The sequence below is a fragment of the Delphinapterus leucas genome, chromosome 4 (assembly GCF_059928025.1).
Source record: "Delphinapterus leucas isolate spDelLeu-1000000601 "Yukka" chromosome 4, BTC_Dleu_Yukka2, whole genome shotgun sequence".
In the NCBI taxonomy this organism is placed as follows: Eukaryota; Metazoa; Chordata; class Mammalia; order Artiodactyla; family Monodontidae; genus Delphinapterus; species Delphinapterus leucas.
The window spans coordinates 29,225,750-29,251,757 of NC_143132.1; the positions used below are offsets into that span (position 1 = coordinate 29,225,750).

Below are 26,008 nucleotides of genomic sequence, written 5' to 3' on the forward strand. Positions count from 1 at the left end.
GCCAACTAAATCCTATATCCAATGAAAATATTCTTCAAAAATGAAGGTGAATTAAAGATGTTTTCAGCCCCTCCTTAAAAAACCTGAAAGAATGTGTTACCAGTGAACCAGCACTATAAGAAACATGAAAGGAATATTTTCTTTTTTTTTTTTTTTTTTCTGTGGTACGCAGGCCTCTCACCGTTGTGGCCTCTCCCATTGTGGAGCACAGGCTTCGGACGCGCAGGCCCAGCGGCCATGGCCCACAGGCCCAGCGGCTCCGCGGCATGTGGGATCCTCCCGGACCGGGGCACAAACCCGTGTCCCCTGCATTGGCAGGCGGACTCTCAACCACTGCACCACCAGGGAAGCCCATGAATGGAATATTTTCAAGTTGAAAGAAAATAGTCAAAGATGAAAGAAATGAACACTATAAAAGTTAAAGTTAAATCAAATGCATATTTATGATTTAAAAGTAATAATAAGTATGCCTTGTGGGGTTAATAACATACTCTGTACAAAATATAACATAGCAATAGTTCAAGGATAGGAGTGGTAAATGGAAAGAAACTCTAATCACATTTAAATAAATGTAAATCAAAAGAGTAACATGACTTTTTGCTGTCTGTTATAAGTTGAATTGTGTCCCCCTCCCAAAAAAAGATATGCTGAAGTCCTAACCTTCAGTACCTCAGAGTGTGACCTTATTTGAAAGTTAGGATTGTTGCGCATGTAATTAGGTAAAATGAGGTCACAATGGAGTAGAGTGGTTTCTCAATCCAGTATTACTGATGTCCTTATAAGAAAATGGCCATCTAAAGATACACTGAGACACACAGAGAAATGTCATATGATGATAATGTCATGTTCTGTTACTGAGAGTAGTATGCTAAAATGTCCATCTATGGTTCTGGGTTTTACTGTTTTTCCTGTATGTGTTTTTAAAGCTATATCAATTTTAGCTTTATATATTTCAAAGCTCTTTTTTTAGGCATATGCAAATTTAAGATTGCTGTTATCCTTTATTATCATGAAATATTCCTTTTTACATCTAATAATACTTCTTGCTTTGGAGTCTACTTTGTCACAGGGCCAGAATCAGAGTGCAAAATTTAAGGAGACACTGATTCTCTGGTGTGGACTCTGCACTTGCATTTTTATTTTCTTTCTACTAATTGGTTATTAATAACTTTTATGATATTTTAATTAGGTTGTAAATATTTATATTTAGAGGAGCTCTCTGTAAAGTAAGGAAGTTAATCTCTCTTGTATCTCATGTATGTTTAATATTTCCTCAGCTTGTCATTTGTCTTTTGACTTCATATATATTTATATATGAATAATTTAAAATTCTACATAATGAAATTTCTCTTTTTTTGTATAGTTTTGCTTCACAATTTCTGGGTTTTAAGTTTTAATTTGAAATACCTCTTCAAATCCCAAGTTAATGAATAAAACCACCTATACTTTTTGAATTAAATCTTTCATCCATCTGGAATTTATTTTGATGTTAAAGTAAAATATCTCTATGGTTAACGACATAACCAGTTGTTCCAATAAAACTTATTGGATAACCCATCTCTCCCTTTCTCCTCATTTTAAAGGAAATGCCATTTTCTTCTTTGGTCTATTTTTTATTTCCTCTATAGTATAAAGTTGTTGTTTTGATTTTTGTAGCTTTGTCATTTATTTTAACATGTGAAAGGGCTTTGTCATTAAATTCTTATTCCTAAATATTCCAAATGAGTTTTATTGTCATTTTGTCAAGTTATAAAATATCCTTCTGGCATTGTATTTGATATTTCATTGAAATTAAAAATATAAGGAGAACTGCATCTTTAAAATAGTAACTCCCTATCTCACAAATTATGGTCTCTAAATACCAAATCCAAGCAGGGATCCTTGGAGGTATGGCTAATAATAAATATGAGGCAAAAAAAAGAATAAGGGGATCCTGAGGCATCTTTTCAGAGCAAGTAGCAAGGAAATAAGTAAAGCCTACTAGGGTTGTGGTAAAAGCACTCAACAGTGAATTTTGAAGAGGCTGCCACTGGCCAAAGTTAAGAAAATCTAAGTATTAAAAGGATAATAATTAAAATAGATTGGAACATATACCACCACACAACAACAATAACAACAAATTAACTGGTCACCATTGGAGGATGCAAGTAACCTAACTGATTATTTTTTAAAGTAGAAAGTAAAGAGAACAAATCAAGGGTTAATCTTGCCTTTTTACATAAACTATGCCACTAGGTAATCAAATAGTAAATGAGAGAAGTTCTTGCTTATAAATATATTCCACCTAACAAAGAAGGAAAAATAGAATATCATTGTTTTGCAATGCTTAATAAATTAATGAGCTTGGGCATTAATCATCAACTAAAAGGGAGACAACCAAGTATTATTTGCCTTCCAATAGAAAAACACATGACCAAAGACAAAATAGTCTTGCAAGAACAAAACAAAAAAGAGCCTAAATTTGATCAAACCACCATATCCAACTAACAATCTTTACTAGATACACAAAAGGAACAAACATGTTTATACCATAGAGATGTAATCAGCAAAATTCAGACTATACAAAACCTTGGAGGACAATTTTTTTAAAACTGCAAGTTGTAGACTTTATTTGAATTCTAAGTCAATGGACCAAACTGGAAAACGATATAATATTTATGAAGCAATAGGAAATTTGAGTAATAACTAGATTCTTAATAGTAGAGAATTATTTTTAATATTTGGGTTTGACAATGTGTGTGTATTTGCAAATTATTAATTTTTAAATATATTTATTGAAATATTTAAAGATAAAAAATATATCTATTTTCTACTAGTTTCAAACTAATATGGAATGGGGAATGGGTGGAAATAGATACGAAACATGATTAGTCACTAGTTGATAATTATTGAATCTGGATAAAGTACATGTAATTAATTTATTTTACGTATGTTTAAAATTTTCTATAATAAATTTATTGAGTTTTCCTATCCAAGAAGGCTTTATCTTTCATTTACTTAAATATATTGTTCTAGTCTTAGGGGAGTTTGAAAGTTTCTCCTTTTATTTTTAAATTTAATTCTATGGGTTTTACCTTTTTGTTTCTACATTAAACAGGATCTTTCCTGCCATATTTTTCTAACTGGTTATTGTTTGCATATAGGAAAATTATTTGTGCACAATATTATTAAAGGAGCCCCTTATTCAATTCTTATTGTTTCTCAGATATTTTTGGTGTGCTAATTTTGCCATGTATATAATTGCTATAGACTGAATGTTTGTGTTTGTGCCCCTACCATACATATATTAAAACTTAATCCCCAGTGTGATGGTGTTATAAGGTGGGACCTTAGGAGGTGACTGGATCTTAAGGGTGGAACACTCCTGAATGGGGTTAGTATCCTTATCAAAGAGACTCCAGAGAGTTCCCTTGTCCCTTCCACTCTGTGAAGACACAAAGACAAGACAGCTTTCTATGAACCAGAAAGCAGATTCTTCCCGGACATCAAATCTGCCAGTGCCTTGATCTTGGACTTCACAGTCTCTAGAACTGTGAGAAGTAAATTTCTGTTGTTTATGAGCTACCCAGTCTGTGGCATTTTGTTACAGTTGTCTGAATTAAGACAATAATTATATAATTAGAAAAGAATCATACATTTTCTTCTTTATTCTTTCTCCAAATTTATACTTCTATTTTATTCTCTTGCACTGGCTGTTAACTCCAGAGCAATGCTCTATAATAGTTGTAAACGGGTATACTTATTTCATTCTCAGTTTTACTGGTAATAATTCTAAGTTTTGTCTGGTTTATTGTTTGGGATATATATTGTTGATCATGTAAGAAGTATTAATGCCTTCTTATGCCTTTAAGTTTTTATTATGTTTTGCTTTGATCAGAAATATATTTTTAAAAGACAATATGTTACTTATTGGGGACATATGTAATATATATTTCCATTTAAATTCATTGGAAACGTATAGGCAATATCCAAAATAAAAGATATTTTCAAACTAAATAGCAAATACATTTATCAAAGATTCTGAAGTGTAATAGATTCTTTGAAAAAACAACACTGGCATCAGCTTTTTAGTTACAAACCAAATTTATTACTTACTATACCTCTACATGAAAAATCTTTACGTAATAAATGTTCAGTCCCCAGAAGATAGAAATATATAAAGCCATAACACTCTAGTAAAAGAAAAAAAAGTACACATATTCCGGTTCATTAAATGAGATTTGTCCTGTTATGGAATAATTTTAACAAAGGAATAATTTTTTATGTTCAAATATTATAGTGTTTCATACAGTCTAAAAATGTAATGCACAGTAAGTTGTAATTTCAATACGCTTACTCTTTTAATGAATGTGCAGAGAACTGGATCAATTTTCCATTGAATGAATTTTTCTTAAACAACAACAAGGGCAATTTGTCCTCTGAATTACATTGATATGTTGTAAGATTTTAATTATTTGGCAATGAGTTTCCTAATGGAGCACATTTCTGAAATAATAATGTGAATTACTGGGATATATAATTAGACAATTTTCACTCTGCCTACTATTTTTAAAGATTACCTACCTCTAATCACTAAATTGAAGGTAAGGTTTAATTTATTAAGAGAATGAATGCTAATTGAGAGCATAATTTTCTTGACTTCTCTTGGCCTTTTATTTTTCTCTCTGTAAATAAGGGGTAGGTCCACCTTGCCCTCTAGGATATTTTCAAGCTATGAACTTCATTTAGTTATCCACTCAAAAATTCTCTCATAAATAGCTACAACTGCATAAAAAAAAAAAGAAAATCTGACAATGTGCCAGTTTTTAGTCTAGCCCATTTATATTTATAAATATAATAAAAATTGATCTTAAATCTGTCATCTGATATATTTTTTGGTTTTACTGCTTCCTTTGTTGATATATTTTGCTATATAGATTTTAAAAGTTTAACTTTAAATTATATATACTGACATTCCTCCATGAAAAACTGAAAAATGTACATTTTAATTTTATCCCACTTATTCTTAATAACCTATTCCTTTTTCTATAAGTGTTATCAGTTTTTGGTCCTTCAGGAAGTTGTCTTCATAAACTTAAATGATCTACTTATGTTTCTATTTCTGAAATTCGCCATTCTACATAATACCTATTAACTCCCTGCTAGGAAAAATGAAGAAATCAGTATATCCACATTTCTTTCCATATCCCTGCCCTTATCCTTATTTCCCAACTTTGGTGTTTTCTGTTCTTAATAACATTACTATACCCCTGAGAAACAACTGGGATAGTCTTACCAGTAATTTTTGTTCCTATTAGCAAGGAGGAAGGGGTGGGTGGCAAGGAGAATGGCAATGACCAACGCCTGCCACAAATGACTAATCCTCCTGATTTGGTTTACACCTCTAGTTCTATCTCTGAAACTTCCACCTCACGCTTTATGATCCAGCAGCCTTCTATGAGATTGCCTTCTGCTTCCACACTCTTGGTAATTCAGTTCCCTCTTCCTAGAACACCTCCAGCCAACTGCTTCTTATTATCCCATCAACCCATCTCGTGGCTCCCTTTTACTCTTCAAAGTACTGCTTAGACGTACTATCTTCCACCAAGTCGTCTCTTCAAGATAAAATTATACAGCCTTTATTCAATCCTGTTTCTGCCCTATGGCCATACTGCAATTATGTTACACACCATAATAAATTACATTTATGTGTTTATCTTCTGTCTCTCCTTCTGGTTGTTACTAGTGGCTAACACTGTGCTCAATAAATGTTAACATGATCATTATACCCAGTAATATTCAGGAACTGAGTGTTTGAATTATGCATTCTTCATAAGGAAATGGTAGTGAACACTACTCACTATAGGCACACATGTTTTTTATTCTTTACATTATGACACATTTAAAATATACACGAAAGTGGAGAGCACACATAAAGTACACTAGGGACCAAGAAGCGAGAAAACTCGGCTCTATTTAAGACTAGAACCAGAAAAACAGTTCACAAGTGTCCTAAATGGCCATTGCATGTTAAGTGATTTGTGCATGAAAACAATTCCTGCCACTTATAACTTAATTCAAGAGAAAGTTAAGGTATTTCGTTTACGTTTTTCTTTTCAACGGCCCTCTTCAGTGTTAGCAATAGAGGAAAATGTGTCCCTACTCCTTTGGATAAATCGCGTTAACTGAGGATTCCTCGAATTCCTTTTTTCCAAAACGAAAGCACAGGAGTGCGGATCGTACCCAAGTTCCAGGGTCGCCAGCCCCTGCCTCCCTCTACGCCCGCACTGTGGTAGGGGCTCTTCTAGGGATGCTGGAGCGAGGGGCGGGGGCGGGGGGAACGTTTGGGACAACCCCCCCCCCCCCCCCCGCAATCTGGAATCCAGATCCCAGGCAAACGAGAACGCTTTAAAAGGCAGAAAGAACGAAATAACAAACGCTGGATCCTGGGCCTGGTTAGGGACATCACCCTAAAACGCAATAACCTAATGGTGCTCACTGTCCCTCAGGCGAATGGGTCAGGCCGGAACTACACTTCCCAGAAGGCAAAGCGGCAAGGCGGTGCTAAAAACACTGTTTTTACCTCAAGTTGGCTCCAGGCGCTACAGGTTTGCTTAGAAACTCCAGTCCCTCTCGTTAGCGCTCCTCCACCCCAGCCTAATTGGCTCTGTAGTCCTTTGCGTGGGAGGGCGGCTCGGGCGCCCCTGGCAGCGGTTGAATGGGGGCCCTCATGCCCGCGTCCTCACGGTAAAGGAAGTCCTTTCTCTGGTCCGAGATGTAGCTTCTCGGGCCGCGTCAGAGCAACAGGACTACATTTCCCAGAGGAGCGCGGGGCTGCCGGGCGGCGTGGGGGCGGTGCCTCACGTCCGGTACAGTCATCCTAAGCCTCTTCGGCGGGACTGTGATGGCCGGAGAGATGACGATCTTAGGTCAGTGATCAGGAGGGTCCTTTGCGCTGTTGCGGGCACCTGAGCGGTTGAGGGAGGCTGGGGTGTTGGGGTCGTTGTTGCATCTGCTGGATCCCGCTGGCGCAGCGGGTACAGCGCCAGAAAGGTGACTTAGAGGCGGTTTGGGGCTGTTCGCGACGCCGGGTTGGGGGTCGCCTCTAGGAAGGCCCGAGCCGCAGTAGGCCCGGGTAAGGCCGGCGGCGACCTCTGCATACATCCCAGGGACGTTGGGCCTCGGGAAGGGTTCTTTCCTACGCAACGTCGATTTTTGAATCGTTGGTTGAATTGGGGCCTTTGAGAGGCTGCCAGAATGTGCATCTCCTAGACCCCTAGACCCCTTTGTGGAGGAACGGAGAGGAACAGCAGCAGCAGCCCGAGCTGTAGACTCATGGGATGCTGGATTTTGAGAGAGCCAGATACCTCTTTGATGTATAGTCCAGTGTTATTTCCACCAATCCGGGTAGGAATTACCCTCTCCGGAGGAGACGGTGATGAAATCCTTCCGAAAATGTGTACGTAGGGGCAAGAGGAAGGTGGGATTGGCACCTGATGTCATTTCATTATGTGTTGATGAGGATGACCTAATAATTTAGTAAAGCCGACTCCTACAAATTGGTGTTTTGAGTTGTATGTAACGTGGATGGACACAGGTGTATAGCACAGCCTCCTGAAACCAAATAACAGGTTAGCTGTAAATACGAATTGACTTCTTTCTCCATCTCTTATGTTTACAGTCTGCGCGGCGTTTGTTCGTATTTGGCTTTTTCAGCAATTAATATTTATTGAACAGTCTTCTACTGGCTGGGAACCATTGGTGCAGGGGATACAGCGTGACTAAAACCTGACTTCTAAGAGCTTCCATTTATGTTATCATCAGGGTTACACACTTTTAATTCTTCTCCGAAATATCACCTCTGCAAGATGTCCTCAACTCGTATTTAATACAGAAAAAGTTAACTATGTTCTGTTATGAAGTGACCGTTTAAAAATATCTAAGCAATTTCCAAAATTATTTTAATCCAGTTTATCCATTTCATCCTTTTGAAAGGAAAAAAGAGAGGGGGTATAAAGAGTTTCACGCTTACAATAACAGAGCTTTTGCTGTGGAAATTTTAGTGCTAGTTTCTTTTTAATAATGATATCTAAAGCTAATTATAAAACTATAAAATCTAAATATCATTTGATCAAGAATTGGATTATATTCTAGCTTTTGCTCCAGATGAATGACTTCTCCTGTCAGCATTAGCACAATTATTATCGAAATGTTTTTATTTTTTATTCCTTTACTCACCCATAAGTGAAGCACACAAACATACAGGGGGTTTTTTGTTTGTTTGTTTTTGTTGTTACTTCATTTTAATTGTATTATAGTCAGTTTGCATTATGAAAAACTTGATGTTTGAGAAATGTTATCGTGAGTACTATAAAAGAAAATATTTGGACAGTATTTTTAGTCTAGTATGGAAGCGTGATAGTAAAGAGATTTTTACTTTTGTAATTTTGCACGTTGTACTAGTTTGATAAGACGCAACTTGTAATTTGCCTGTATTTCAGGATCAGCTGTTCTGACTCTCCTGTTGGCTGGCTATTTCGCGCAACAGTATTTACCACTGCCTACTCCTAAGGTGATTGGAATTGACCTTGGCACTACCTACTGTTCAGTTGGGGTGTTTTTTCCTGGAACAGGAAAAGTAAAGGTCATTCCAGATGAAAATGGGCACGTCAGCCTACCCAGCATGGTGTCCTTTACTGACAACGATGTTTATGTGGGGTATGAAAGCTTAGAGCTGGCGGACTCAAATCCTCAGAACACAATATATGACGCTAAAAGATTCATAGGCAAGATTTTTACCCCAGAAGAGCTAGAAGCTGAAATTGGCAGATACCCATTTAAGGTAAGTGAAGCCAAAATCTATTTTAACTTTAGTTCAGCATACTGCTTCAATTAATGCTTTGGCTTCAAGTTACAAAACATTCTATTTCAACAGACTCAGTTTGCCTGGAAGTTATATTATCTCATATAACAAACAATCCCACAGCAGCTCCAGGGTTAGCTAATTCAGTGGTCCCGCAGTATTACTGAGGACTTAGGACATTACCATCTCCTCACTCTGCTATCCTCAGAATGTCTGCACAGCTCTTTCATTGTAGCCGGAGGCTAATGAAGCCCCACGTACCTGTAGATGGGTGGATGGATAAATAGATATTCTTCCTGTGTTTGTGTGTATACATATTTATATACATAAAAAGAGATCATACGATGGGTGGATGGATAAATAGATATTCTTCCTGTGTTTGTGTGTATACATATTTATATACATAAAAAGAGATCATACTAGGCATGCTGTGTAATGACTTGTTTGAAACTCATCAGTATATCATGGACAGTTAATCAGTGGGCTCACATCATTATCTTTCATGGTTGTGTGAAACGACTGTTCCGCCAATTAATTGTCCAGTCTCTGTCAGCGTAAGTTTTATTTTTTCCCTGGTTTTCCACTGTTATTGGAGCTTCAGTGAATATCCTTGTACATGTATGTTTTTACACTTCTCTGATAATTTCCTAAATTTGAATTCAAGAACTGGAATTGATAGGCCAAATGATTGCATGTTTTTAAGTGTTTTGATTTGTATTGCCAAATTGTGCACCGAAAAGTTTATGTGCCCTTACCTATTTTTTAGACTGCCTATATCTTCACTAGTTATTGTTTTTCAGTCTTTGCCAATAGATAAATAAAAAATGGTATCTTGTATTAATTTGCATTCCTGTGATTTCTGTTGAGGTCAGACTTTTAAAAATGTGTTTATTGGCATTTTCATTTTCTTTAGTGATCCACTTCTTACCCTTTGTCCTGTTTTCTTTTGGGGTGTTTATCGTTCCCTTAATGACTATAAAATACCTTTGTGATGTGTTTTCAGTATTTTTTCCTTTTTTTTAATAAAACTGACGTATAATTTTATTTTTGAACTGTCAAGACTTAAATTTTTATGTGGCAAAATCATCTCTTAATAATTTTTTAAAAATGTTTTTGGACTCTTACCATGCTTACAGTGGCCTTTCCCATCCTATCCACTTGTATTTTTTTTCTAGTGCTTTTATATAAGTATTTGTAGGTTTAGGTTTTGCTGGATTTTTTTTTTTCTTTTAAACATTTAAATGTTTATTCCATGTAGGGTTCCCCCCACCCTTTTGGTTAATTATGAAGTGAGATTCTAAATAAATAGATTTTAAAATAGTGGTATCAGTGCTGCTTATTGATTAACGCATCATAAAAATTCTCAAATTTTTATTCATTTTCAAAGGAGCAAAAAAATCTCTCCAGGCATTTCTTAGGTTTACTTCTTTGTTCTCTTTTAGCTTCTTTCTTTAGACCCTTTACTAATTTGTAATTTTTCTTATGTAATGATAAAATCATATAAAGCTATACAGTTTCCTCTAAATTACAGCTTTGGGTACATTACTTATTGATCCAAGAGTTATCTTAAAGGTTTTTTTTGTTTGTTTTAAGTTTCTAAGTGATCATATTTTTTTGTTGTTTCTGTTTCATGATCACTCTGAAGGTACTGGTATATTTGGGTCTTATTTTAAGGACCTTATTTTAAGTGTTCATAGCTTGTTTTTGTTTTCCCCAGGCAGGTAAAATACTTTTTGGAAGGTCAGATTTTCTTAATTGAAAACTAATTATGTAGTCTTGAATGATTGGGGTAAACTTCTTATAATTTCTTAGAACAGACTAATTCTCTTTTACTATTGATGTTAATACAAACTATTGGTGAAACTAGTATGCTTTAGAATTAGTCTAATTTTTTAAATGTACAAATGTACAACTACATTAGCAGGAAAAAGATGCTAATACATGTTTCCATGGAAACAAGAATGTGAGTGATATTGATTCTTAGATAAGAACATATCGAAGTACTAAAATTATTCTTGTTAATATGTACCAGAACATTCTTTCAATTATCTATTACTTTTGGAAATAAATTAATTTTTTAAAAAAGAAGATCTTGAGTCACAAACATGACTTAGCCACTGTTATTCCTTCTATTTTATCATTCATCTTTTCTTTCATTTAACAGATATATATGGAGAATCTTCTATGTTTCAATTATATGCTTAGTAATGAATTTTATTTTTCTGCTCTTATTGAGAACTGTGGAGTGGATTCATTTTATAGCTTTTAAAGTATGACTTTTAATAACCTCTAATCTTAGTAAATGCACTTGCTAGATAACAAATGAATTTTATGACCCTTTAAAGGTAAGTTTTGATTGAATACATTCCATATGTATGGGTGTTAGCGTATGTGTATGTATGTATATGTAGATATATACACACACAGTTTTATATATATATTTTTTTATCTTTGCAAATCTTATTCACAGGTTTTAAACAAAAATGGAATGGTTGAGTTTTCTGTGACAAGTAATGAGACCATCACCGTTTCCCCAGAATATGTTGGCTCTAGACTGTTGTTGAAATTAAAGGAAATGGCAGAGGAATATCTTGGAATGCCAGTTGCCAATGCTGTTATTTCTGTACCAGCAGAATTTGATCTAAAACAGAGAAATTCGACAATTCAAGCTGCTAACCTTGCAGGTAATATCACTTGCCTGAGTTACATTTTGCTCAAAATTTTGTTAGGCTGAAAATCTGTAGTAATGTGTATCATTTTGCAAACCACCTAACGAGGCACCTAGACAAACTATATGGTAGATAAATCAGATGGATTTTTATATAGGTTTACAAACAATTTAGAAAGCCCCATGGTACAATGTAAAATGTGTATATTATGACAGCAGCCCATCAGGCATATGAGAAAGGCTAAGAAAGAACATGGACACACATTAGCAATGAGGAATTTTTTCTTCTAAAATTCTTTTAATGTTAAGATGAATATAGTATAACGTTTTTTAAAAATCTGAGGTGGGAGAAAATTCATTCAACACCATTCAGCAAGTATTAAGTGCCTAGGTAAACAAAACAGATAAATCCGTTTTCTCATGGAGCTTGTATTCTATTGGAGGGAACAGAAAATCAGCCTTGAAGATAAGTATATTATGGCATTTCTTACTTAGCATTATTAACATTTGGGGCTGGATCATTCTTTGCTGTGGGGAACTGTCCTGTGTATTATAGGGTATTTTGAAGCACCCCTAGCCTGTACACACTCGAAGGTAGTGGCACTCTCCCCACCAAGTAGTGATAATTTTATGTCTCCAGATAATGCCAAATGTCCCCAGAGGAACAAAATGACCTCTGGTTGAGAGCCTTGATACAATGTATGTCAGAAAGTAACTTGCCGTAGAAAAAAAGACAGGATAAGGGGAAGGGTGGGTGATCAGAGAATAGGGGGATTTGCAGGTTTTAAAGAGAGCGGTCAGGTAGACCTCATTGAGAAAGTGACATTTAAGCAGATTTGAAGGAAGCAAGGTTGTGAACCAAGCAGATATATGGAGGAACTGTGTTGTAGGAGAGAGAGTGCCAGTGTAGCAGCCATAAAATGAGAATTTGCTGGTACATAAGAAGATAGGAAGTTGGCCAGTGTGGCCAGAGCAGAGTGAGTGATGAAGTCAGAGAGCTAAGGGGAAGGTATTATGGTCTTTGAATAAATTCTTCAGAGTTTGACTAGTTTCTATGGCTCGTGATACATAAAGCCATACTACTTTCACGGCCGCTCGTTATGTGTGGCAGTTAGTTTAAAGCAGGAGTTTTGCTCAAGGAAATCTGATCTTTTGCTTGCACATTTACTGTTTAACTTTACCTTGAAGTCAGATTTTGCTGTATATTTCAGATTTGCATTCAAGGGTCTTGCATCTTAAGTACTTTTTTAAAGTGTCATTGTAGCTATTGGAGCCTATCATCTGGATTTTTCATTTTATTATCATTTCTTCTCTGTTTATTCATGTGTCCTTTTTATCAAAAAGTCATTTTTAAAAGAAGAGCACACTAAGCTTACCTCATTTCTATAGCAGTTTGTTACAGTGCATAATGACTAAAGTTTATTTGCTCATATATTCCCAAGTAAAATAGGAAAATTAGAAGAGGCTGAGAGATTTTTAAAAATTAAGTATTAATAAATAATAGAATGATGTATTCCGTGAATCTGGGCCTTTATTTCTTTATACTATAATCTTCTTTTAGAATAATTTTAATGACAGCCATTTAGAAGAACGTATATTTACCCATCCCATGTCATTATTTTTATTGGGTTTGTGACTGTGTACTCAGTGGAGTTCACATCAGAGAAGATACTAATGTGTTGTAAGATTAAATGAGAAGAAATTTCTTAATAGTGTCCTCTCATGATTGTTCTTCCCTCCAACCAATTTTATAGGACTGAAGATCTTAAGAGTAATAAATGAACCCACAGCAGCAGCTATGGCCTATGGTCTCCACAAAGCTGATGTCTTTCACGTCTTGGTGATAGATTTGGGCGGAGGAACTCTAGATGTGTCATTGCTGAATAAACAAGGAGGAATGTTTTTAACCCGAGCGATGTCTGGTAAGAAAAATAGAGGGAGCGTTAAAGAGATTGAGGCACGTTAACATATCTAATGTGTAAAGTGTTCATTTAAAAATTTTTCCGTATTCTTTGCGTTCATTTTGGTAATCTTCTGTACATGTAATCTTATGCCACCACTTACTGTATTTATAGCAAAAAGTTAAGTCTCAAAAAATAACTGGACATCCTGTAAGTCAAATAAATATACTGCCATTTGTAGCTAACTGAGCCAGTAGTTTTCACCTCCATGGTAAAGGGAACAGAAGGAAAGAAATTATTTTAAAATGAAGGACGATCAGTTTATTTCATTTAATAATCTGTTTCACAAAATAGATATCTTTAGGAAATCTAATAATAGTATTTTGCATTCTAAATTTTTTTTTTAAGGTTAATTTAGTTTCAGGAATTAAGCCTGTGGAGCTTAAGTTACAGGTGGCCTAACTGGACTCCATTTAGAACCAAGTTCAGTGGCGGGCATTTATATTGCATTATTCTTTTCCTAATTAAATTATTTTTTCTACTTTTTAGCCCTTAATCATTTAAACAAAAGGATTTTTTAAAAAAGAAAATGCTTACTGGTACTTTTTAATTAAAAGAAGGACTTCCTTCTGTTGAAAATAATGACATTTAGTGTTCTTAAATTGCTACTTAAAAGCCGGTCAGTGTTCTCAATTTCTTACTTTCTGCAAAAGTATTTGATATCACTGAGATACTTCCTATTACATCATTTAAACCCAGATGTGCACTGTATTTTAATAGTACACATTTGAATTAAAATCATTTTAATCCAGTTATTTTTAATCAGTCCTTGTATGAATAAAATCTTAATACATTAAATAAGGACTTATTATTCCCAGAATATCATTTATACGTACATACTACACAGACACACGTATATATGTACACACATACACATATATTCATAAATATAATATAAATTTTTTTAATTTTTAACTTAGGAAACAATAAACTTGGAGGACAAGACTTCAATCAAAGATTGCTTCAGTACTTATATAAACAGATCTATCAAACATATGGCTTCCTACCCTCTAGGAAAGAGGAAATCCACAGATTAAGACAAGCTGTAGAAATGGTCAAATTAAACCTGACTCTTCATCAGACTGCCCAGATGTCGGTATTACTAACGGTGGAGAAAAAGGACGGGAAGGAACCTCAGAGTAGTGACACTGAATTGCCAAAGGACGAACTTTCCCCAGCAGACAGCCCCCATGTGAACAGCATGTTTGGAGCTAGCCTTCCTGAAAAGAAAAATGGAGAAAGTCAGGTTTTATTTGAAACAGAAATATCACGGAAGCTCTTTGACACCCTTAATGAAGATCTTTTCCAGAAAATACTAGTACCCATTCAGCAAGTGTTAGAAGAAGGCCACTTGGAAAAAACTGAGATTGATGAGGTGGTTTTGGTTGGGGGCTCAACTCGAATTCCTCGAATCCGCCAAGTCATTCAAGAGTTCTTTGGAAAGGATCCCAACACGTCTGTAGACCCTGACTTGGCAGTGGTGACAGGAGTGGCAATCCAAGCAGGGATTGATGGAGGCTCTTGGCCTCTCCAAGTCAGTGCGTTAGAAATTCCCAATAAGCATTTACAAAAGACCAACTTCAACTGAATTATGGAGGGATGGTCATTTGAGATCTTGTCTGATGATCTCTTCCTATTTATCAGACCACCTCTGTCCACTAAATCAAGTCTCTAAAATATCTCACACATTTACCTAAAAGGTAACATTTATATATATGAAATTTTACAGAACATTTTGTTTTAGAATTGAATGTGGCTAGATTGATCCTTGATTTTGGAGAGATCGCATTTCAACAAATACTTCTAAAGTGAAAGAATTGAGGTAAAACTCTTATAGGAGCATAGGTGACTGTATTTTCTGCATTCTGGAAGTAGATATCCATGTGCACTTAAAACTGTCTTCTATAAACGTTGCCTAGTGCCAATTATAGGATTCCCAGTTCTTACTAAATTGTATTAGCAGGAGCTGGTAATTTATTTACTTGGTTATCACATGTAACTCTTAAATTTGAACTATACTTGAAGGACAGTGTTGATGTCAGGTACTTACAGTGGCTGGGAGATAGCAGTGTTATTAATATAAGCTGCATATATAATATTCAGTAACTGCCATATATAACAAAATTACTTTCACAAACTCAGTATCCCATTTTGTGTCCTATTCCTATAACCTGCATTCTCCAGACTTTCAAAATATATTTATTGGATCAATTTATTCTCTTTCTAAAATAGCTACAGATTTATTCAAATGTCTCATTACCAATTTATATTTTAGTTCCTTCATCTGCTATGTGTCATTCTCTGCTTGGATTTCCATGATTCTGCATGGTTTGAAAACAATAGAGAATTATTAATTACATTTTAAAAATGTGTTAATGTCACAATAAAGCCGTCATTACTATAAATTTGTTATTTAAGACCTTTGTAGACATTGATAAACAGCAGTAATTAGGTACAGTATTTATTTTATGTTTCTGTTTCATTGTTTATTTTCAGTAAGCCCTGGAGAATTTAGCTTGCATTTGATTCAGTTTTACTGAGATTTTTACCCGTATTTAGTTTTGAATGAGGAAAATTGTACTCATTTTTGTTATTGTTTCCTACCATCATTTAAAACTAATCAGACTTGGACTGTTTTTAGCCTTAAGGTTAGTGTGTGATGAGAGCAAAAAGTTTGTGAATACTGGAAATAATGTGGATATCTAATGTGGAAGACAATGTGAAAAAAATGTCCACAAATCCGTATTTGTAGTAGTTTTGGTTTGTTTCCTTTTAGAAAAGATGCAGGAACCAAGAAAGAAAATATAGTAGTTTTATTTATGTGATGCCCCTATTATTTGAAGATTTTCTTTTTCCTTAATAGAGGCTACTTCCTATCGATATTCAAAAATTAAACTCTGGTCAGCAGTTTTGCTAATATAAAATATGTCTGCTTTATCCATTGTTGAATTTGAAAGGATGTTGAAGTTCCAACCACTGAAAAAGAGAAATAAGCAAGCTCATTTCAGCAACATCAAAACATTTCTGCTTCTCATAGTAAAAATCTGAGTGTTTTTTGCAGATCCTAAAAAAAAAAAGTTTCTTAGCAATGAAATTGCTGTTAAAACAATTTCAATCAAATACTTTTGTGTACAGAAAATGTCTGTAGTAGGTAAATAGAAAAATATAAAATGTTGACATGTTTTATTTTAGAACTAAATGGAGAAATGCCAAAGAGGAATCCTTCACTGCGTTCTGAAAATATTCAAGTGTTCTTTTGGACTTTATAAAAATCTTTACTAGATTTTAAAATTGAAAAATATCTTTTTGCAAAGGTCTTTAAGAGAAAAGTGTTCAATTTATCAAAATCTCCATAGATAGTAACCAGCTTTAACCTAAAGCATTTTAAGACTTTTTTTAAAACTTGAATTTTTCCAGTATATGAGATAGTTCAGGACAATCTGTTAACAGTCCTTAGAGGAAACAATTTGCAAAACAGGGCAGCTAATCTCATACTCTAAAAATTGGAATTTAAATAATTTGATTGTTTCTGAAAAATAGGCAGTGTTGGAATTGGGGGGCATTAGTTTAGCATATTAGAAAAGCATAACTATTCTCTAGTATAGTTATACCTTTAAAAAAATGTCTTCAGTCATATTAGGGGGCTATATATAAATAGTCTTGAAATCAATGTAGTTTATTTAAAAGGTAAAAATGCATTCTGAAAGGGATCATTTATGCATAATAATCTGAAGACATTTTTCATAATACATTTTGGTTGTACATCTTGCTAGTGTTTTTTGAAGTACATAACTTTTAAAATATTAACTGTCTTGTATGATTAGAATATGTGAATGAATAATTTATTTTGTGTCAGGAATGTTTTGGTATTTACTGTTTTCACTGGAACCACTTATGTATCAGCAGATACTGTTGTGCATAACATGTTCTGAAGATCATAGTTATTGTGCATAACAGATTGTGCCTCTTAGATTTGTGTGTATACAGGTATTTCACATTTTAATGTAAATAAATACCACTTTGCAGTTTGTTTTTTAAATTGTGTCCTTTATTTTCTATTCTGGACTATGCCCAGAGTACATATTTGAGGTATGTAAATAAGAAAGGAAACGGGAATAGAGCTGATCTGATGCTCACGGCACGTGACCTCAGCAGCTATTACCTAATTCCCTACATCCTGAATGTCCCTGGAATTGCTTACTTTTCTACTTACTTTTCTTTTTTTAAATTAATTTTTATTGGAGTATAGTTGCTTTACAATGTTTTGTTAGTTTCTGCTGTACAGCGAAGTGAATCAGCTATACATATACATATATCCCCTCTTACTTGGATTTCCTTCCCATTTAGGTCACCACAGAGGATTAAGTAGAGTTCCCTGTGCTGTACAGTAGGTTCTCAATAGTTATCTGTTTTATACATAGTAGTGTATATGTGTCAATCCCAATTTCCCAGTTCATCCACCGCTCCTTCCCGCCTTGCTGTCCATATGTTTGTTCTCTACGTCTGTGTCTCTTATTTCTGCTTTGCAAATACGTTCATCTGTATCATTTTTCTGGATTCCACATATAAGCGATATAGGATATTTGTTTTTCTAGATTAGTTTTGGCTCTGTTATAGCCGAAAGCCATGAATTGGTATTCAGAATTTTGAGTATACTGTTCATGATACAGGAAATGTCTCTTCTTTGACTAATTTAGAAGAGACATTTCCTGTATCATGAGCAGTATACTCAAAATTCTGAATACCAATTCATGGCTTCCGACTATAACAGAGCCAAAACTAATCGAGATAGTTAATAATCCTGCATAATAGACTACTGTAATCCTTTGGTTGGTGATTAATACTTTATAATTCTCTAATAAAGTTTATTCTTTGGGCAAGAAACTCAATACAATTTTTTTTTAAGTTCATTTGATAAATGTCTTTTCAAATGAGCCCTTAAATAAAAACAGTAGATTTGACTCTCCAATCACTAGTTCCTGTGATTCCTTCATAGTTATTTTAACTACTGCTGCTGGGAGATTCAAAATATATGAGGAAATAATAGTGATACATCCACATTTATTTCACTGGACTAACAAATACACAGTGCCCTATTGAGGGAGGCAGCTTCTTACGTGACTTCCAATGCTTCGATCTGGTATTCAAGGCTTCAAATGATGTAGCCATACTTCAAATTTCAATGTAATCTTATGAGAGACCCTAAGCCTGAATCACTGAGCTAAGCGGTTCCAGAGTCACGATTCACAGAAACTGAGATAATACATTTTTTGGTTGCTTTAAGCTTACTAAATTTTTATTTATTTCTTATTCAGCAATAGATAATAGTGCTTACTATGTACAGGAGTGTTCTAAATGTTTTAACAATACTAATTAATTTTGTTCTAACAAACTTAGGGGTAGTTCCTCTTACCCCATTTTCAGATAGGGAAATTAAGGCACAGATGTGTTAGGTAATTTTCCCAGGATTATACAACTAATACGTAGCAGAGTTATTCAAATCCAGTCCATGTTCAGCCCCAATGCTGTGCTGCCTTATCCATCCCATAATGCAATCCTATAGCACCATTTTTGTTCAGTACTAAACTGGATAGTATCCATGAAAGACCTCTTGTTTACCAGATAATGTTACAGGTTTAGACAGTGCTATTTAATTCTTTACATTTCTGAGAAGCAAATTTGAATTTACAGATTTTTTAAGATGCGAAATGAAGATAATAGTACCTAATTCATTGGGGTTTTGTGAGCGCCTGGCAAGAAAGTGCTAAGTATTATGAATGGAGATGATAGAAGGAGAATGAACAAAGTTCAGTGACTTGCTAATTTTATGAGGGATTATAAGAAAATGCCACAAGAAAATAGGTTATTTTCCCTAATATCCTCAAGACCCTGAAACTATGAGTCAAAAACTTCTGCAGAATTCTGCAGAAATATGAGAAAATAAATTTGCTGTGGTAAAGCATTTATTTAGTTTTGGGAAGAATTAATAGCTTGCCTCACATTAAGTTTTTTGGATGTTAAAAAACTAACAAATACAGTCTGTCTTACACCTCATTGAATTAACTGTTTTTTGGCTTACCTAAAAGACCTCCTGAAATGTCTTAAATGGCATAACACAACTTTATAACTATAGCTATATATGTGTGTGTGTGTGTATATATATATATATATATCTACGTACACAACGTAAATACATAAATACACAAACACACAATTCTGTTAAGAGTTCATCCAATCACCTTAAATTGCTTAACATAGCCTATATAGTATTGGAAACTGGAAATTGGATCTTATTAGTTGTAACCACTACCCTTCTTTTGTCTCCCAAGTAACTAAGAATATTTTGTCATAGTCGAAAAATACTTTGCGACAAAAAGTAGTGGTGGCAGACCTTGCTAAATGCTACTGCAATTATCTTTTCTATTCATTCTTACTTTCAGAACCCAGTTTTTTTGGAGTGTCGACATCCCCTACTTTAAAAATTATTTTGCAGCTAGGGATGGGTATGTGACATAATTCTGCTCTACCTTCTTGAAATGCAGACATGATGCTGGAGATAAAGCAATGGGTTTGCAACTACCAATCAATGGACATGTAATAGATGGTTGAGCTAAAGGTAGAAGTGGCCAGTGGTGCTATGTAACTGCTCTGGCCAGCTTTGTCCTTTCTACCTTGGGACTTCTTTCTACCTAAGAAAAACAAACCCCTTAGTTGTTTACACTTCTTTCTTTGTTTTCCTTCTTTCCTTCCTTGTGTTTTTAAACTTTTGACCCTCACTTTGTGGTTAAACATTTGGTCAAATTGCCATTTGTTGGACTTCTGCTTCTGGCCAAGATGGAATAAAAAGGAACTGATTCAACTAAAAAGTGGAAGAAAATACATGAAACAACAGTTTTCAAGACCTTACGCATCATGGCCAACATTAATTCTTGTCTATTACCTCTGTAAAGTCATAGCTATAGCAATACAGGGAAAGCAGAGGCTGTTCTGTAATACCTGGAAATTGTTGCACAAATGCTCAGAACAGAAAGCCAGAAGCAGATGTTCAGACAGAGTTAGTGTTGACTAAAGCTGGGTTAACATTTATGCCTAGTTCCTGTGGTACTCCACTGTCACGTATTCTAAATCATTCATTTAGTCTTATTCTCTGATAACCACATTACATTTTCTGTCTATCAAGAGTTGAAAAATAGCAGTAAACCAATAATTATTCACAAGTATATTAATGATAAGCTGAGTCTTATAAACATGAACTCAAAAATCAATCTTGTATCTCTTCCCTTGACACACAAAAATGCACATGTATCATTTTCCTTGTAAGTGTTTTGGAAAAATATTTTTCAAATTTTTCACAAATATTTTTCACAACTATCACAAACATTTTGCAGTTTATGATATATTTTAACACTTTACTCATATGCCTATTCATTTTTTTTTTTATAAGGTACGCGGGCCTCTCACTGTTGTGGCCTCTCCCGTTGCGGAGCACAGGCTCTGGACACGCAGGCTCAGCGGCCATGGCTCACGGGCCCAGCCGCTCCGCGGCGTGTGGGATCTTCACGGATCGGGGCACGAATCCGTGTCCTCTGCATCGGCAGGCGGACTCTCAACCACTGCGCCACCAGGGAAGCCCCCTATTCAGTTTTATTTTTCTCTTTGTGCTGCCCTCAAGAGAGAAAATGTTGCTATCTTTGATCAACTATGATAACTTGAGCATGTGCAAAATCTGGTTGATCTGTAAATAGCCTGGTTACCTAGTCAGCATTCATCAAGAGAAGCCAGTCAGCCTTTACTGGGTTCACACCAGTTACCTTGGCCCCATTAACCCAATAGCAGCCACCATACAAACTACCAAAATACTATTAATTTTCATTAAAAGATTTAGAGAAATGTGGTTTGTAATGTAGCCAGAAGCCCTGATTTCTGTATTCCACAGATGGTCTACTTGCTTGGAAAATGACAGCTAGAAAAGTGGGAACTAGGAGAACTGGAAGGAACTAGAAAGAGATCTGCCCTGTTTCTGCCTTCTCAACTTTGCTTAATCTCACTGAGATCAATCACACTGCACACCACTGAGGACCGTGTCTTATTTTAATCTCCAATTATCCCCAAGTTGTTGCTGTGTATAGAATAGCCTTTCATAAACATTGGCTCAGTTTTGCCCTTTTTGTTTACTTAATACTATGTCCTATGATGTGATTTTGTTTGTAAACACAAAACTGCAACTATAAGGAGAGGAGATACGACTGTTAGTACTGAAGTGATTGCTAACATGTTACTGAATGTTTTCTATATTCCAGAAAGAGTTTTATCTGTCCTAAATGTTGTGTTATCTCATTTAATTTTCAAAAAAAACCCCAAAACCCTTAGGAGGTAGATAAAATTCTTACACCCAAATAAGTCCAGAGAAATAAGTTAACTTGCCCAAGTTTACACAATTAGAAAGTGGTGGAGTTGAGATTAAGCATAAGCACTTTGTCACTAGATCCTGAACTCTTTTAACTACTATAATATTTTCTTATTTTAATTTTCTTGATTTTTTTTCCTAGAATAAAAGCCCTCTATACCAGTTAGAACTATTTATTATTTTCACGTGTATTAAAATACTGCATTACATCTTCTTAACACTAACTTTGATATCAAAGCTATATTTAAAAGTATATGAAATTGCCCTTATTCAACTATTTTTTTACCTACAAAAATGACTATTTCATATGGCTCAAACTAATCCTATATTTGAAGAAGCACCCTACCCCAAGGTTTAATTCCATTTGTCTACACAGCTATTGGTTTAAAATTCTTCTCCCCCCCATTCTTGAACTATGGACTCTTTAAGTGGCTCTTCTAGGAATGAGACATCTTATTAGAGAACTGAAAAGAACATCATCATCAGTTTTGTAGTCATGTGGGTCTGGATTCTACATTTTATTGGCCAAGATCCTCTTGGTATCTTATCATACTTGGTAAAATAGGGCGAGCGGTAATAACTTTCTTATATTCTTTATTGAGAATTGAAAGTAATAAATTATTCCAGTGCCTTGCACATTACTTGGCATATAGTGGGCTTTCAGTAATAAATATTCTCATCCTAAAAGAATTCAACCTAATGCTTCTTAGGATTTTCATTCTATCAGCTAAGGTAAATATTTCTGCATATCCAAATGATAATAATCATTTTCTTAATATATTTTGAAGTTAAAATTTTGAAATAAATAAATCATTGAATTAAAAGGTTTAATTCAAATTTACTACTTCTCTATAATCCAGTCATTTTAAGTATCCTGCACTTTGTTTCAAAGAGCACTTCAGTGATTGAACAAACTTGATGTACATAATAAAAATGAGAATGAAATATTGATTTTTTAAAACACAATAATATTATATTGAGTAATTTTGGCTTAGTCATTTTAAATGACTAATTTATTTTACTTTTTCTTTTTACTCTTTATTTAACTATATTATACATGAGATATCTATGTATATATATAGCTATAACTATCTATCTATATTTTCACAAATCCTAAGTATACAGATTGATGATTTTTACAAATTGAACCAATACTCAGACCCAGATCAAGAAACAGAACATAATCATTTCCCAGAAGCCCACCTTGTTCACCCTTTCAATCATTACCCATCACCACCAAGAGTAGCCAATATCCCAACTTCTAGGAGTATAGTTTCTCCTCTTTTTTTAAAAAAAAACAACAAACCTTTTGTATCAATAGAATCATGGAATCATATAAGAATATGCTTTTGTGGTTGACTTCTCTTTTTTATAGTTTTTTTAAAAATTTATTTATTTGGTTGCATGGGGTCTTAGTTGTGTCAGGCAGCCTCTTTGTTGCAGCTCGTGGTCTCCTTAGTTGCAGCACACAGCTCCTTAGTTGTGGCACGTGAACTCTTAGTTGCTGCACACAGCTCCTTAGTTGTGGCACGTGAACTCTTAGTTGCAGCATGCATGTGGGATCCAGTTCCCTGACCAGGAACCGAACCCAGGCCCCTGGCATTGGGAGCATGGAGTCTTATCCACTGTGCCACCAGGGAAGTCCCCTGTGTTTTCTTTCACTCCACATTATGTTTGTGAGATTCATCGGTGTTTTGCCTGTAGCATTTGTTCATTCATTCTCATAGCTGTATAGGATTCCACTGTATGAAGATACCACAATTTATCCAGGTGACTGTTGATTTCCCATTAGATTTCTAAATTATGCAGTGTCTCTGATTGATTTACTACATGTGTAAAGAGGCCAAAACGTAAATTTTAACTGATATTAATGAAATATCCAGTTCCCTTTCTTAATGGATTTCAATAGATATTTATTCAATGCCTACTGAGTACAAAACATAGTGGTAGGTACTACAGGAATTGTAAAGACAGGACAATACTTTCAGTAGCTTACATTTTAAGGAATGAAGCTTTAGATAATATAGGGTTTTATAATTTACGGTAACTTTTCATAAATACCCTTAGGGGATGAAGCAAGGTTATACAAAGTTGTTGCACAGGAAGGAGAAAAAGAGGATAAAAGAAATGGCTGTTGAGTCTTAACATGTTAAAATATTTTATTAAAATCATCTTGAAAGGAAAATACCATTGAAGTTTGAAAACTTCAAATTTGAATGGCAATTCAGAGAAATAATGTGGCTTCTATTACATAAAACTACCAAATGAAAAAGCCCTTCAAAATATAATTAGTACTACAAATCAACAATTACTTGTGAATGTATACCATCTGATATATAACTCACTGAGGTTAATCAAGCCAGAAAATGACGTTCCATAGAAAATATAGGTTTTTTACTCAAAGTAAATAGTAAAAATATTATAAAATATTATTTTTAAATAAAGCAAAATTTTATTTTATAAAATTCAGTTAACATATAATTACTCTTTCCAAAAAGCAGCTGAATAACTCAATGTTTTTCTGTGATTCCTCCATAATTTTTTTTTTTTTTTTTTTGCGGTACGCGGGCCTCTCACCGCCGCGGCCTCTCCCATTGCGGAACACAAGCTGCAGACGCGCAGGCCCAGTGGCCATGGCTCACGGGCCCAGCCACTCCGCGGCATGTGGGATCCTCCCAGACCGGGGCATGAAATGAACCCGTGTCCCCCGCATCGGCAGGCAGACTCTCAACCACTGCGCCACCAGGGAAGCCCCTCCATAATTTCATATACTGTAAAATAACTCAAAAGTTATTACAGGTGCCTGTATAATATTACTCTAAAATGCCTAATCATTCATTCTACAAATGTTTGTGGAGTATCAACAATCTGAAAGGTACTATGTTAGGAACCTAACACACAAAAACAATAAACTGGGCACTTGCCTTCAAGTAGCTTTAAGGAGAGGCAGACTAAAAGGATTTAAATAGAGTGTGGTCCCTGCCATGATAAAGGTATGCACATACGGCTACTCAGAGGACAGAAAAAGGGCATGTGGATCAGACAGGGGAGCGAAGGGAAAAATCAAGAGATGCTTTGTGCAGAAGATGACTCCTGAACAAAGTCAGAGACTTAAGGGATAAATGGCATTTAGCACTTTGGGCAATGAGGAAAAGGCAGATATTCTGGAGGGAATGAATGGAAGAAAGAAGGTTGGGTACGGCCCATTATGGTTAGAGCTATGGTGCTTATCTCTTGTTTGTGTTAACATGTAGCTAGGGGCCCGCTGTTTTGCATTTCTCCCCGTCTTTATTTTTTCAAATACTATTTTTTTTTATTTGGTATAATCAATATATAACTAAAAGTATTTACTTTTTGTCCCTGAGTCTTGTGTTATTCCTGCTTCTGTTAGCATGTCAAAGAAAAGGCCTTTCTGGTGTATCAAATTCTGTGGTGTTTCAAATTGTGTAATCCTTCCAGAGTCTAGAACAAGCACCCTGCAATGTGAAAAGAATCCAGTCAGGTAACCTATAATCAGTGTTTCAGTTCACCCTTCTTGTTCTTGCTACCGTAAAGTTTAAATTACTGTATGAGTTATGTCAGTATAAAATAAAGGTACTATGTAACTCAGGAAATATATCAAGTTTTCTAATATTCTTTAAGCATTAACAAATTCCTCTAATTATTTTGGAAAATATCTTCCATACTATTAGGGGACATTTTGTATCTCTCAGCACAGATAAAATCCTTTATTAGTGGCAAGTAATTAATGTGTTTCATATGTTCAGTAGGTATCTCTGTAGAAACTGGTTTATTTCTGAAAACAAATAAAGCATACCTGTCTGAATCAATGATAGAACGCAGTCTGTGAGCAATCATCAGGATGGTACAATCAGAAAACTCCTTCCTGATTGCAGTCTGCACCAAGTTATCAGTCTCAAAATCGATGGAAGCTGTTGCCTCATCCAAGATGAGAATTTTTGTTTTTCTCAGCAAAGCACGAGCAAGACAGACAAGCTGTCTCTGTCCAACACTGTTATAAAAAATAGTAAAATGATTTCCACAATGGATTTTATGGTCACACACTTCCTGTTCTAAAATTCTAATTATACTGTTATTCTCTTCCTAGCCCACTCATTCATTCATTCTTT

The 26,008-nt window shown here is 35.0% G+C and overlaps 2 protein-coding genes across 5 annotated transcripts in view; one reads left to right on the plus strand and one right to left on the minus strand.

Annotated features, from left to right (window-relative positions):
- Positions 1 to 6,814: 6,814 nt before the first annotated feature.
- HSPA13 (heat shock protein family A (Hsp70) member 13) lies at positions 6,815 to 17,504 on the plus strand. 2 transcript variants are annotated; one of them, XM_022577229.2, is made up of 5 exons: positions 6,815 to 6,908; positions 8,481 to 8,821; positions 11,313 to 11,526; positions 13,265 to 13,432; positions 14,392 to 17,504. In XM_022577229.2, the coding sequence occupies exons 1-5, from the start codon at positions 6,884 to 6,886 to the stop codon at positions 15,057 to 15,059; spliced, it is 1,416 nt and encodes a 471-aa protein (XP_022432937.1). In that variant the 5' UTR covers positions 6,815 to 6,883; the 3' UTR covers positions 15,060 to 17,504. The 2 variants fall into 2 exon arrangements, with proteins under 2 accessions (XP_022432937.1, XP_089766510.1); XM_089910384.1 differs by having other exon boundaries at positions 8,481 to 8,551.
- A 6,917-nt stretch (positions 17,505 to 24,421) lies between these two features.
- The window catches only part of LOC111176630 (ATP-binding cassette sub-family C member 1-like), an 80,287-nt gene continuing 78,700 nt past the window's right edge, over positions 24,422 to 26,008 (minus strand). For 2 of the 3 annotated variants that reach the window (XM_022577359.3, XM_089910385.1), the window contains exon 27: positions 25,241 to 25,890. In XM_022577359.3, coding sequence (XP_022433067.2) covers positions 25,536 to 25,890 — 355 coding nt within the window. In that variant the 3' untranslated portion in view covers positions 25,241 to 25,535. Of the gene's footprint in view, positions 25,891 to 26,008 lie in introns of all 3 variants that reach the window. The other variant, XM_022577441.2, reaches the window with a different exon arrangement.

What these genes read in the sequence shown, in the direction of transcription:
- HSPA13 (XM_022577229.2), top strand. Translation starts at nt 6,884, where the DNA reads ATGGCCGGAGAGATGACGATCTTAG. An exon ending in CGGAGAGATGACGATCTTAG is followed by an intron (nt 6,909 to 8,480) that starts GTCAGTGATCAG and finishes CCTGTATTTCAG; the next exon opens with GATCAGCTGTTCTGACTCTC. An exon ending in TTTAACCCGAGCGATGTCTG is followed by an intron (nt 13,433 to 14,391) that starts GTAAGAAAAATA and finishes TTTTTAACTTAG; the next exon opens with GAAACAATAAACTTGGAGGA.